The sequence below is a fragment of the Diceros bicornis genome, chromosome 5, assembly GCF_020826845.1.
Source record: "Diceros bicornis minor isolate mBicDic1 chromosome 5, mDicBic1.mat.cur, whole genome shotgun sequence".
Taxonomy (NCBI): domain Eukaryota; kingdom Metazoa; phylum Chordata; class Mammalia; order Perissodactyla; family Rhinocerotidae; genus Diceros; species Diceros bicornis.
In genome coordinates, this window is record NC_080744.1 from 70875748 (window position 1) to 70889868 (window position 14121).

Genomic DNA, 14121 nt, shown 5'->3' on the forward strand with positions numbered 1-14121 from the left:
GCACGTGCAGATTGGTATTCAGCCAAAGACTTAAGAGGATGCCTAAAGAGGTTTCTAGAACTCTCTCTACATAGTTCTCTCCTCTCTGGTATTCTGTCCCACAAATTCCAGCCGCGTCAGCTTTCCTGAACTCTAGCCTCTGTCACCTCAACTCAGTAAGATGACTGAGTTCTCTCTCTCTCCCTCTCTCTCCCTCCCTCCCTCCTTCCCTCTCCACCTCTGTCTTCTACAGTTACATAGTTCTCTGTCATGGAGCTAGGTCATAGTTTGTTCAGCCAGGCCCAGGTGGCTTGGTTTTCCTTTCCTAGAGAGTCATTCCTGCCCCCTGCTTATCCCACCTTTACTGCTCAAAGTTCTCATGATGGGAAAACTGCATGAAGAGTGGCAAGTGTCCTGCTGGGTCAAAGGTCAGGGCTGGGGAACCCAGGGACCTTTGCCACAAAGTGACTGTCAGGTAGACTAACACCTGGAGATGGGGCTCTTCTCAAGAGGTGACTCTTTTTTTGATGAAACCCCATTTATTTTTCCTGTCAACACAGATCTGGAAAAATCTGCCACATCTGAAGGCAGTAGTGATATATCGAGAACCTCCTCCAAGGAAGATGGCCAACGTGTACACGGTATGGGTAGAAGGGCCCTGGGTATCAGATGGGGCCTCTCTAGGCCCGCCTAGCCGACCTGGACTGACCACTCTCTCCCACCTGCCACAGATGGAGGAATTCATGGAGCTGGGGAATGAGGTGCCCGAGGAGGCCCTGGACACCATCATCAATGCCCAGCAGCCCAACGAGTGCTGCGTGCTGGTCTATACATCGGGCACCACTGGGAACCCCAAGGGCGTGATGCTGAGTCACGACAATGTAGGACAAATGCCCAGATGGGTGGGGGTGGGCTGTGAGTGTTTTCTAACAGCTCCTGGGGAGGTTCTTCTGGCCGCTCAGCTCAGGGAGCTGGGATAAGTAGGACAGCCCATTAATCTGTGGTTCAGACTGAGCCCAGCAAAGGAGAGGGAGATGGAGAGGTGGGGGCGGGGGGAGGAAGGCCTGTCCCTGGGGGTTTCCAGCAGAGATGTCCAGGAGAGCAAACACCCTGGGGATCCCTCAAGAAGTAGCCCAAGCCCCCGGAGTGGCCACAGATGTGAGCACTTCCAGGGCTGGCTGGTAGACACTGCCAGCGCCCATCTGCCTGGCCTCCAGATCACGTGGACAGCACGGTACGGCAGCCAGGCCGGTGACATCCAGCCAGCGGAAGTCCAACAGGAGGTGGTGGTCAGCTACCTGCCCCTCAGCCACATTGCTGCCCAAATCTATGACTTGTGGACGGGCATCCAGTGGGGGGCCCAGGTCTGCTTTGCCGAGCCTGATGCTCTGAAGGTCAGTCTGCCTCTCTGCCTGTGTAGGTGCCCGCGTATGTGTGTAAGGGCATACCCAAGTGAATACTTGTGTCTGTGGGCCCTGTGTGTGCATTCATGAGTGCGTAGGTTCCCTGTGCACTTACCAGTCAGAATTCTTTCAGCTACAATTAGCACAGCCTGACTCAAATGACCAAACAAGAAGGGAAACGGATGATATTATGTAAAGGAAAGTGGAGTCAGAGTAGATCGGAGGGTCCACCATGCCATCAAGGATAGGCCATCCTCAAAGTAAGGTCACAAGATGGTCACAGATGGCCACAGCACTGCCCTGCATCCAATCTCATAAACTACACTTATTCTTTGGATCCTTATTTTAACCATGAGGAGAAGTGTCCCAGAAGCCCCCAGCAGACTTCCCTGCACCCTGCATCTCGTTGGCCCGAATGGTGTCACATGTTCAATCCTAGACCAGCCGCTGCTTAGGGGAATGGGATTATCATGTCTGAGTGAGACTAATAAAGACTCACTGCCCCCAGACTGGGAGGGGACTGAGGTACTTCCAAAGCATCTGGCCACCCTGATACCTGAACAACATCAGAGTTCTGTTAGCAAAGAAGGGCAGTGAGGGGGTGGCTGTTGAGTCACAGCCAACAGTATGTGACACAAGTTGTGTGAAGATGTGTGTATGCACATGTATGAGCATCTGTTTGCAGGATGCCTGTGAGGTATGTGCACGCTGACTTTGGTGCTAGGGTCCTCCTGGCCCCCGCTGGCCCTGAACCAGCAGACCTGTCTCTCTCTGGCGGTGAACAGGGGAGCCTGGTGAACACGCTGCGGGAGGTGGAGCCCACATCCCACATGGGGGTGCCTCGGGTGTGGGAGAAGATCATGGAGCGGATCCAGGAGGTGGCAGCTCAGTCTGGCTTCATCTGGCGCAAGATGCTGCTGTGGGCCATGTCGGTGACCTTGGAGCAGAACCTCACCTGCCCTTGGAGGTAGAGAGGGCTGGGGGACTGGACGCCTGGGGAGGCAGCGGGGCTGGGTCATAATGCCAGTATACAACTAAGGATCTGATAGGCCAGGCTTGTCCTGGCCCCACTGGCCTGTCAGCTCTGGGGATCCCTGTGCAGAGGCCCCGTCAATGGCTTGGCTTGAGCCCCTGTCCTCTTCCCAGATCCCATAGGAGGCAGTCACCCCATCTTTGGGTTCTGAGTGGGAGGACTGACGTGCTCCTTCCAAGGTGGCATTCACCTCTGGGCACGGCTCCTGACACAGTCTCCTGACCTCAGTAGCGGTGGCTAGAGAAGGGGCCACAGTGATGGGACCTGCTAACCACTCGAGTCTCTCCCCCACAGCCTTTTGATTGCTTTCTAAATTCCCACACAGTGCTGTGGGAGGGTCAATGGCATAAATCTGGCCTGTTCCAATTTAGAAATATTTTTCATTACTACTGTGTCTGTGAAAGTGTATCACGTCTCATGAGACATGTACACGTGTCCGTGCACCTACAGCTTCATTGACACAGACATGAAAAGTGAATATGCATGAATGACCCATTCATGGGCTTCAAATGGGATCATACACGTTTGTACATGCGTGTCCATGCATATATACTTTAAGTCTCTGCACATGTGTATTCCTGTGTGTGCAAACTTTCGTGCATCTGGGTTGTTGCCTGTGCACCTATACACAACTGAATCTGCTTGTCTGATTTCCTGGCTCAACATATTTGCACACGACTACATGCACAATGTGTGCATGCATGTTCATAGGCAAGGCCAAGATTAAAAATATTTAGCAATGGTTTGGCCTTGGCGCTAACCAATCAGAACGGATAACTGGAATGGCCAGGCCAGTGTGTACCCACTGCTTACCCACCCTTTTAACGCAAGTGTGTGTGTGTTTTCTTCTGTGGACCATTCTTGCTCTCCTACCAGCGATCTGAAGCCCTTCACAACCAGACTGGCAGATTACCTGGTGCTAGCCAAGGTCCGCCAGGCACTGGGCTTTGCCAGGTGTCAGAAGAACTTCTATGGAGCAGCCCCCATGACCGCGGAGACCCAGCGCTTCTTCCTGGGCCTCAACATCCGCTTGTATGCAGGCTATGGCCTCAGTGAGACCTCAGGCCCCCACTTCATGTCCAGCCCCTACAACTACCGGCTCTACAGGTGTGGCCCGGGTCGCAGCACATACACATGTCCACACGCCCTTGCTGACACCCCTCAGTGACGCCCTGCTGATGGGGACCCAGAGCCTGGGCCTCTGGACTGTGGGGTCCCCAAGTGCCAACAGTTCCATCTTGGGCCAAGTCCCTTGGCCAGGCCTCAGTCTCGAGGAGGTGGTCTCTGCCACAGTGTCACACGGGTCTGTAGTTCAAAACAGTCTTATAGCCCAGGGCCCCCCTGAACAGGGTTCTGATGGAGGAATTTCCCTTTGTTCCCTCCCTCCAGTACGGTGGGGTATGTTAGAGTGTCCCAGCATCGCTGATGGCCCAGGCTCCATTTGAGGTGGCAGCCGGGGGGACGGGGCCAGCCCTCCACTGGGCAAAGAAGGCAGTCAGTTCTGGGCAGTGAGTTGAAGGATCATCTGTTGTGCTTCAATACCTCCCCTCACGGCCTGCTTGAAGGCCGTGCTTGAAGTTGTCACATGGCTTGAAGTTGTCCCATTAGGATTTTACTCATTCATTCATTCATTCATTCACCTACAAACTTGTAATCTGGCCTACCTCTCAGCTCTAAATCCCCTATTAAAACACAAATATCCTGGGAGGGGACATCTTCTAGCCATCAGTGAAGACTGAGAGATTGGGGACCCCAGGGCCCCTGGGTGGGAGCTGATCCAGGGCTTGGAGGAACCGGCTCCCTCTGACTACCCTCCTGGCCCCTCCACCCCCAGCTCCGGCAAGGTGGTGCCAGGCTGCCGAGTGAAGCTGCTGAACCAGGATGCAGAGGGCATCGGCGAGATCTGCCTGTGGGGCCGCACCATCTTCATGGGCTACCTGAACATGGAGGACAAGACGTGTGAGGCCATAGATGCCGATGGCTGGCTACACACGGGCGACGCCGGACACCTGGATGCCGACGGCTTCCTCTACATCACCGGGCGTCTCAAAGGTGAGCGCCGACCGGTTCCAGGCTGCAGTGGGGGGCGGGAGGAATGAGACTGCCACCACTATTTATACTCACTACTACTACTGAGCCCTTACTAAGTGCCCCGCACTTTGACTGACCTGATTTTACTTACTATTGTCTCCTGTGGGGCAGATACTATTATTATCCCCAGTTATTAATGAGGACACCCAGAGAGGTTAAGTAACTTGCCCAAGGTCACCCAGCTAGTAAATAGTGGAGCTGGGATTCAAACTCCCTAGAGAAACAAGGCAAGTATTTCCAGAAGATTCGAGGGCATAAATATTGTGTATTTTTATATGCAAACACGGATATGATGTAGAGTAGAACACAAATTGGACATAATATTTAAAATAAAACATGAGACTTCAAAGAAATTTCCCATGAAGAATTTTGGCTCTCCCAGGAAAGTAAGTTGAGGCCTCCTCCATGGAAAGGGTGCTTTGCTTACTTTGAATGAGCAAGCGGATGTAATGCCGAAGCATCCATGTGGGAATCCCCCACTCCCATCCCCATCCCACACCCCCGCCCCAGTTTCCCACGGGAAACTGAAGGTCAGTGAGTGGGTAAACAACTTTCTGGATATCACGCAGGCCGGCGTGCGATCGAGCCCGGGTTCTGCTGGCCACAGAGGGTCGGCTTTCAGGGCAGAGTCTGGATGCGCTCGGCCTGAGCCTTGGGAGGGACAGGACGTCCTGGTGTTTGGGTCTCGGGGTGTACAGGCCAGTGAGTCCTGGCCGGTACTCTCGCATAAGGCAGAGAGGTCCTGGGTGATCCCTGCCCAAACTGTAGTGCTGCATGGGGGTGCCAAGAGATTAATTTTGACAAAAATTAATATCCATTCATGGGAAAAAGCACTCAATAAAAATAAAAATGGGGGCTGGCCTGGTGGCATAGCGGTAAAGTTTGCTAGCTTCAATTCGGCGGCCCGGGGTTCACAGGTTTGGATCCCAGGTGCGGACCTACGCACCACTTATCAAGCAATGCTGTGGCGGCATCCCACATAAAGTAGAGGAAGATGGGCACGGATGTTAGCCCAGGGCCAATCTTCCTCAGCAAAAAGAGGAGGATTGGCAACAGATGTTAGCTCAGGGCTAATCTTCCTCACCAAAAAAAAAAAAAAAAAAGAAATGGATGAATACTTCCTTAACGTAATAAAATGTATCACTCCTAAACCAAAAGTCAGCATCAGTCATAAGAAACATAGACTCAGTCCCTCTAAAGTAAGGAACAAGACAATGATGCCCACTATCACCACTATTATTTAACAGTACTTGAAGTACCAGCCAATATAATTATAAAGAAAGAAATTAGAGTTGTAAAAATTAGAAAGGAGGAGTTAAAGCTATCATTATTTATGTGTAGTAAAATCACGTATATAGAAAAACCAAGAGAATTTTGTAGAGAATCAGTAGCTTCCATTTGTACAAATAACGGGTTTAGAAGATATAATAGAAGAAATTAGTCCATTTACATTAGCAATAGAAAGGATAAAATATTTACATATAAAGAATTGAAACCATATAACTGCTAGAAGAAAACATTAGAGAAATCCTTTATAACACTGGAATGAGGAAGTTCTTTCTAACTATGACTCAAAATACAAGAGCCACAAAAAGTGACTAGTGAAATTTTACTACATTAAAAACAAAACAAACAAACAAACTTCTATGTAGTCAAATCACTAGGAGCAAAGACAAATGACACTAGGTAAAAATATTTGCAACTCATATTGTATTAATCAGGGTCCCAGGAAGAAACAGATGGTTTAAAAAAAAAGAAAAACATGCTATGTCTCTCCATTTGCTTAGGTCTTTCTCTCAACAATTTTTGTAGTTTTCAATGTAGAGATTTTTGTACATCTTTCCTTAGATTTACTCCTAAGTATTTTTTTGATGCTTTTGTAAATAGCATCATTTAAAATTTTTTGTTTTCTATTTGTTTGTTGCTGGTATATAGAAATGGGATTGCTTTTTGCATGTTGGCCGTGTGTCAAAAGACCTTGATGAGTTCAGATATGAATTCTAGTAGTTTGTACCTTCTTTCAAATTTTCAATGGACAGAATCAGATCGTCTTCAAATAATGAGTTTTATTTCTTCCCTTCCATTGCATATGAACTTTTTTTTCTTGCCTTATTGCAATGGTTACGACCTCCAGAACAATGGTGAATAGAAGTGGTGATAGTGCTCATTCTTATTTTGTTCCTGATCTCAGGGGAAAGCTCTCGATATTTTATCATTAAGTATGTTTCGTGTGGATTTTTTGTAGATATTCTTTATCAGATTAAGGAAGTTCCTTTCTATACTTATTTTTCTAAGGGTTTTTATGATTTAGTAATAGTAATTGATGCTGGTAAGTATTGGGGGGTGATAAAAGAACAAGAACGAGGGAACAATGATGAGTGTATGTGTGAGAGGCTGGATTCTGCCTTGCCGCACATTGCCAGGGTCTATCTTTTCCTCTCTGCCCCACTCCTGCTGCCCTAAACAAACCCTGATCATCTGGACTTTTGTCATGGTTTCCTCTCTGGCCATCTCGCCCCCTTAATAACCACTCTTCACCACAGTCACCAGAGTGTCCTAAAACTTTGATTCCCAGCCATTCAGTGATTCCCACCTCAATGCCAGCTCCTCAGCGGCATTGGAGGCCTCTGTGATTGACTCTGCTCCCTCTCCAGCCTTTGCCTCCTTGTATTACCTGCAGCTTCCTAAAGGCGTGTGTGCTTCTGCATATGTGCACCTTCTGCCTGTCAAGCCCCAATTCATGCTTAATATCCACTGCCCCACCGCACTGTGAGCTCCTTGCAGCCAGGGGCTGTCTCGTTCTATTCGGTGCCTGATGTCACCACAGGACTTATGCACAGAAATGTGACCAACTTATCTTTGTTGAATTAGATAGAACTCAGGGAACAGGAGTACAATCTAGTAGCTAAAATGAGTCAAGGTGTATTTAAATGCCCATTTATTACCATCTAGCCTGGAAGTAAGCCATCATTCAGAGAACAGAAGACCAGTGCATTGAATTCCTGGTCCCTGGCCTTGCACACAGAGACAAAAAATATTTGAATAAAAGAATGAACCAGTGGATGAGTGGACAGACACTATGAGAAAAGCTCAGAGAAAGGAGTTAGTGTGGACTGGAAGAGTTGGAGAGGGCTTCCTGAAGCAGGCCACTGAGCTGGTCCTTGAAGAATAGGCAGTCTGTTGGGCAGATGGAGAGAAGGGGAGGGGGCATTCAGTTGGAAAGGTGTAAGCAGGGTGAGAGGGACCAGAGCAGGGTGGGTAAGAGCAGGGGCTCTGGAAATGCACTGCACTTAAATCTTAGCTCTGCCACATGACCTTGGACAAGTTAGTTAACCTCTCTGTGCCTCAGTTTCCTCAACTGTAAAATGAGAATGCCTGCTTCTTTTTTTTTATTGATGTCTTAATAGTTTATAACATTGTGAAATTTTAGTTGTACATTATTGTTTTTCAGTCACCATATAAATGCCTCCCTTCACCCCTTGTACCCAACCCCCCAACCCGCTTGCTCCTGGTAACCACCAAACACTTCTCTCTGTCTGTCCATTAGTTTGTCTTCCACATATGAGTGAAATCATGCAGTGTTTGTCTTTCTCTCTCTGGCTTATTTCGCTTAACACAATATCCTCCAGGTCCATCCATGTTGTTGCAAATGGGACGATTTTGTCTTTTTTTATGGCTGAGTAGTATTCCATTATACACATATACCACAACTTCTTTATCCAATCATCAGTCGAGGGACATTTGGGTTGCTTCCACTTCTTGACTATAGTGAATAATGCTGCAATGAACATAGGGGTGCATAAGCTTCTTTGGATTGTTGATTTCAGGTTCATTGGATAGATACCCAGTAGTGGGATAGCTGGATCATAACATATTTCTATTTTTAATTTTTTGAGGATTCTCCATACTATTTTCCACAGTGGCTGGACCAGTTTGCATTCCTACCAGCAGTGAATTAGGGTTCCGTTTCTCCACAACCTCTCCAACATTTGTTGTTTTTTATCTTGATGATTATAACCATTCTAATGGGTATAAGGTGATATCTTAGTGTGGTTTTGATTTGCATTTCCCTGATGATTAGTGATGTTGAACACCTTTTCATGTGCCTATTGGCCATCTGTATATCTTCCTTGGGAAAGTATCTGTTCATATCCTCTGCCCCTTTTTTGATCAGGTTTTTTTTTTTTTATTGTTCAGTTGTGTGAGTTCTCTGTATATTATGGAGATTAACCCCTTGTAGAATATATGATTTGCAACTATTTTCTCCCAGCTGGTGGGTCGTCTATTCATTTTCATCCTGGTTTCACTTGCCTTGTAGAAACTCTTTAATCTGACGAAGTCCCACTTGTTTATTTTTTCCTCTGTTTCCCTTGTCTGAGTAGACGGAATTCAAAAAGATCCCTTTATGACTGATATCAAATAGTGTACTGCCTATATTTTCTTCCATGAGTTTTATAGTTTCAGGTCTCACCTTCAGGTCTTTGATCTATTTTGAGTTAATTTTTGTGTGTGGCGAAAGAAGATGGTCTACTTTCATTGTTTTGCATGTGGCTGTCCAGTTTTCCCAACACCATTCATTGAAGAGACTTTCCTTTCTCCACTGTATGTTCTTAGCTCCTTTGTCAAAGATTAGCTGTCCGTAGATGTGTGGTTTTATTTCTGGGATTTCAATTCTGTTCCATTGATCTATGTGTCTGTTTTTGTGCCAGTACCATGCTGTTTTGATTACTATAGCTTTGTAGTATATTTTGAAGTCAGGGATTGTGATGCCTCCCACTTTGTTCTTTTTTCTTAGGATTGTCTTATCTATTCAGGGTCTTTTGTTGCCCCATGTGAATATTAGTATTCTTTGTTCTATTTCTGTGAAGAATGTCATTGGGGTTCTGATTGGGATTGCATTGAATCTGTAGATTGCTTTAGGTAATATGGGCAATATAAACATTTTTATGTTTATTCTTCCAATCCGTGTGCATGGGATATTTTTCCATTTCTTTATGTCATCATCGATTTCTTTCAATAATGTCATAGTTTTCATTGTATAGGTCTTTCACCTCCTTGGTTAAATTTATTCCTAGATATTTCATTCTTTTTGTTGTGATGGTAAATGGGATTATCTTTTTGAGTTTTTTTTTTTTTTTTTTTTTTTTGGTGAGGATGATCAGCCCTGAGCTAACATCCATGCCAATCCTCTTCTTTTTGCTGAGGAAGACTGGCCCTGGGCTAATGTCTGTGCCCATCTTCCTCCACTTTATATGGGATGCCACCACAGCATGGCCTGACAAGTGGTGCATCGGTGCGCGCCCGGGATCTGAACCCGGGCCGCCAGCATGAGTTCTCTTTCCGTTAGTTCATTATTAGAGTATAGAAATGCAACTGATTTTTGTAAGTTGATTTTGTACCCTGCAACTTTGCCATGGTTGTTGATTATTTCGAGTAGTTTTCCGATGGATTCTTTAGGGTTTTCTATATATAAAATCATGTCGTCTGCAAATAATGAGAGTTTCACTTCTTTGTTGCCTATTTGGATCCCTTTTATTCCTTTCTCTTGCCTAATTGCTCTGGCCAAAATCTCCAGTACTATGTTGAATAAGAGTGGTGAGAGTGGGGAGAATGCCTGCTTCTTTATAGGCCTAATGTGAGGATTAAATGAGTTACTATACAGTGAGTATTTTGCACAGTGCCTGGCACATGGAGAGTGCCTCATAAGTGATGGGTGGTGGTTATTAAGGAAAGGCAGGGAGGGGAATGACATGGTTATTCGGGGGTGAGGTGAGAGGTCCACTGAGGAACTGGGTCTGGCAGAAGGGGGAGGTGGATGAGAAGAGTGAGCAGGCAGAGTCTTGGGTAATGAGCAGGGGAGTGGGAGCCCTGGGTGAGCGTTTGTCCTCTGGAAACTGCCACCATCCCCCAGCAGGTGTGAGGTGCTTGTGAGGGCTTTGCTTCTTGACTGCCAGAGATGGGGCATCTCTGAGCCTCCCCTAGTCTCCAACAAAGCTCCCTGCTGCTCTGGCCTCCCCAGCTATGGCCGAGGCTTGGGTCTTGGATCAGCCAGGGCACTTGTATTAAAGCCTGTGCCGGGGGCCTGGCCTTGCTTCCCCAGAATTAATCATCACAGCCGGTGGGGAGAATGTTCCTCCTCTGCCCATCGAGGAAGCCGTGAAGACAGAGCTGCCCATCATCAGCAACGCCATGCTGATCGGAGACCAGAGGAAGTTCCTGTCCATGCTGCTCACCTTGAAGGTGTGTCTGGGGGTTCTGGCTCTGGAGGAGCAGCTAATGGGTGGTCTGTGGGTCTGGCCCAGGCAAAAGCCATGTTTAGCCAGGACACATCTGGATCTCACGACTTTATTCTGGAGTAACTAGTCAGTGCTGCCTGCACTAAGGGGAAGCTGTAGCACGTGGAAATTCCTTCTGTCCCCAATGGTACAATTAATAATATGCTGCTGTGATGATCCTTAACATGTTCCAGTACAGTCCACTTTACAAAGTGCTGCAGCCCTCATTCTCCTCAGCAGATACTCAGTCTCCCAGGATGGTAGATGGGGCAGGAGTTATGGTCCCTGCTTTAGGTTATGACTTCATTGGCTGACATCTTCTCTCAGACCACTGCTCCTTCCACCACCCCACGGGGCTCAACACAGTCAGGGTAGCATCCTACTCATTCTAGAACCAACTCTTTGAAACAGAGCTCACAGTGACCCATATCCTTGACATCAGCAGTAAGACCTCCTCCAAGACCAGGACTTACGTCTTGTGGAGTAAGGCTCGGTCCTGATCTGGTCTCTGGCTTTTCAGTGTACTCTGGACCCAGACACCTCTGACCCAACTGATAATCTGACCGAACAAGCTGTGGAGTTCTGCCGGAGAGTGGGCAGCAAAGCTACCACTGTATCTGAGATCGTGGGGAGAAAGGATGAGGCCGTGTATCAGGCCATTGAAGAGGGGATACAGAGGGTCAACAAGAATGCAGCTGCCCGACCCTACTACATCCAGAAGTGGGCCATTCTCGAGAGGGACTTCTCCATTTCAGGCGGAGAGTTGGGTAGGTTTTTTTGTTTTCGCTATTCCAGGCGCTGTGTGGGAGGGCAGAGGCCATGACAGAGCCTGGGAAGTGCCTGTTAGGAAGCAGCCATGGCAAGCAGAAGGTCACTGTCAGCACTTTAGAGGATACCCACCTCCTTCCCCTGGGAGGACACTGATTGCTCAGTGCATGGGCTTGTGGTTGTGTAGAGCCTGTTAAATGTATAAGATATGTGCTGGAACTTATTAATTTGAACATACAGCATTTAACTTTGCTTTGACTATGGGACCATTTTCCCCTGAAATCACAAAGTAACCACTAGGCAGACACCAAGGCCCTATTAGTGTCTGGGCTGGAGTCACCTGGCTCTAGGGGGTGAGACCACCTTCTGAAAAGTCAGTTCAGGTAAAAGGATGAAGCCCTCTTGGATCACGGTCCACAGAACCAGAAAACGCCTCGGGTATGGCCTCAGTTGGATGGACGAAGTTGCTCTTGGCTGTAGCATCTTGGGGTGTTCATGGCACAGGGGGAAGTAGAAATGGCTTCTTCAGTGAGATTCCCTCCAACCCATCAAGGCTGAACCAAGATGCAGCTGTCCACAGTAATGCTGAGCTGCAATCAGAGGCCTTTCAGCTTATCTGGCTGTCTGGTGCTAAGAAGTTGAATGCAAGGTCAACCAGACAGAAGATGTCTTCTCTAAGCAGTTTATATAAATGAATTTGATTTTGAAGTCTCCAGTCACACAGCCAAGTGTGAGTTAGCACAAAAAGGACTTTAAACTACCCAGGACCTCAAATGAGAGCCCTTTCAACCTTCAGAGGGGGGACCCCAGCCAAGAAAAGTGAATTGGGGAAGACCTCTCATGCAGACCGTGGCAGCAGGCCTCCCCAGCTAGGGCTTTCCCCTAGCCCATCACAAGCAATCGAAGCATAATATCCAACATTGGTTGAACTTTCACTGAAATGCAGAGATGAGTTGTGTATTAGTTATCTATTGCTATGTAACAAATTACTCCAAAATTTAACATCTTAAAAACATAAACACTTATTATCTTAATGTTTCTGTGGATCAGGAATCCAGGACAGCTTAGCTGGGTGGTTCTGGCTCAGGGTCTCTCAAGAGGTGACAGTCGAAATGTTGGCTGGGCGGCAGTCCTCCGGAGCTCCGAGGGTCAACTGCCTTGCTCAATCATGTGGTTGCGGCCAGGCCTCAATTCCTCACTGGCTATTGGCCAGAGACCTCAGTTCTTTACCAGTGGACCTCTCCATAGGCTGCCTGCATTTGTGCCCTCACAACTTAGCAGCCAGCTTGCCCCAGAAAGAATGATTCGAGAGACAGATCAAGACAGAAATTGTAGTCTTTTTTTTTTTTTTTTGATTGCTTGAATCATTTTTCATTCAAGGGACAGAATAGAAAATGCAGTGAGGATCAGAAATGGGTGCAGGTCAAGGATAAGGTGGACGTGGCTTTTACACCACTTTCTATCTGAAAGTACAGTCTTTCATAACCACTCTCATAAGCGACATACCATCACTTCCTCTGTGTTCTACCGACCACTGAGACCAGCCCTGGTATAAGGTACAAGGGGACTACACCAGGGGGTGACTGCCAGGAGCAGGGATCACCGAGGGCCATCTTAGAGGCTGGCTACTCATTTGTCTCCAGAGTTATGTGCGTCATTGGGTCTAGATCTTTACCATGCACCTTCTCAGATTTCTCAGAGCCTAGGCCTCACTCATTTCTTCCAATTTCTCTTGTAGGCCCCACAATGAAACTGAAACGGCTCATAGTTCTGGAGAAGTACAAAGATATCATCGCTTCCTTTTACCAAGAGCAAAAAAAGTAACCAGGGGCTGTCCTTCCAGTTTCTACTGAAGGTGGCAGGTCTTCCGAAGTGTTTTCCTGAGTTCCAGGTCCTCTTCAGTCTGGGCGCACGGACTTCTGGCAAGTCTGTTAGGTCTCCGGGTCAGGATACAGCAGTGATGTCTACATTTGCCAGGTCTTATGCCAACAATAGCTGACAATTCCGAGAAGCTTCACGTGTGCATAGTTTAATTCTGTTTAAGTATTGCTCTTTGTTCAGGTGACAAGTGAGATCGGCTCTCCTTTCAGAACTAAGGGCTGACAGTTTTTGGCCTTAGTTCCAGGTAGATTTAACAGGCTGCTAGCTCATGTAACAGGCTAGCCGGCGGCAGGCTGTGTGTTGGGGGAGGGAGGAAGGGGAAGATGGCTCCTATTACTAGTGTGTGCTGCGGGGAAAGCCAACAATTATAACGTACCTAACAGCCTTACTCTGGCATCTCGGTGGACGCTGCCGACCCTATCGTTCCATTACCAGACACTGCCACACCACACACACGCCAACTGACCTGATGCCTAATACAACTGCTGCTGCCCATTTGATTGTATTTAATGTGTAATTCGAACATTAAACTTTTTAACAGAACTGCCAACAAGTATCCGATTTTTCTGTCAATTGAGCAGGGGAGAGCAGTCCAGAGTAGTGGGTATCTAACATATGAGTGACCACAAGTGCCCTGGAAGAAGCAAACGTGCAGGGGGGGGGGGTCAAGTGGAGCATTCTAGTAAAAGTG

General features: G+C 47.5%; 1 protein-coding gene across 3 annotated transcripts in view; it reads left to right on the forward strand.

The window, feature by feature from the left end:
• The window catches only part of ACSBG1 (acyl-CoA synthetase bubblegum family member 1), a 57229-nt gene extending 43253 nt beyond the window's left edge, over nt 1–13976 (forward strand). For all 3 annotated transcript variants that reach the window (XM_058542182.1, XM_058542184.1, XM_058542183.1), the window contains 9 exons: nt 540–620; nt 711–860; nt 1197–1373; nt 2168–2349; nt 3292–3522; nt 4250–4467; nt 10607–10746; nt 11302–11548; nt 13288–13976. In XM_058542182.1, the coding sequence (XP_058398165.1) occupies nt 540–620; nt 711–860; nt 1197–1373; nt 2168–2349; nt 3292–3522; nt 4250–4467; nt 10607–10746; nt 11302–11548; nt 13288–13373 (1512 nt within the window). In that variant the 3' untranslated portion in view covers nt 13374–13976. The remainder of the gene's footprint in view (nt 1–539; nt 621–710; nt 861–1196; nt 1374–2167; nt 2350–3291; nt 3523–4249; nt 4468–10606; nt 10747–11301; nt 11549–13287) is intronic.
• The last annotated feature ends 145 nt before the right edge of the window (nt 13977–14121 follow it).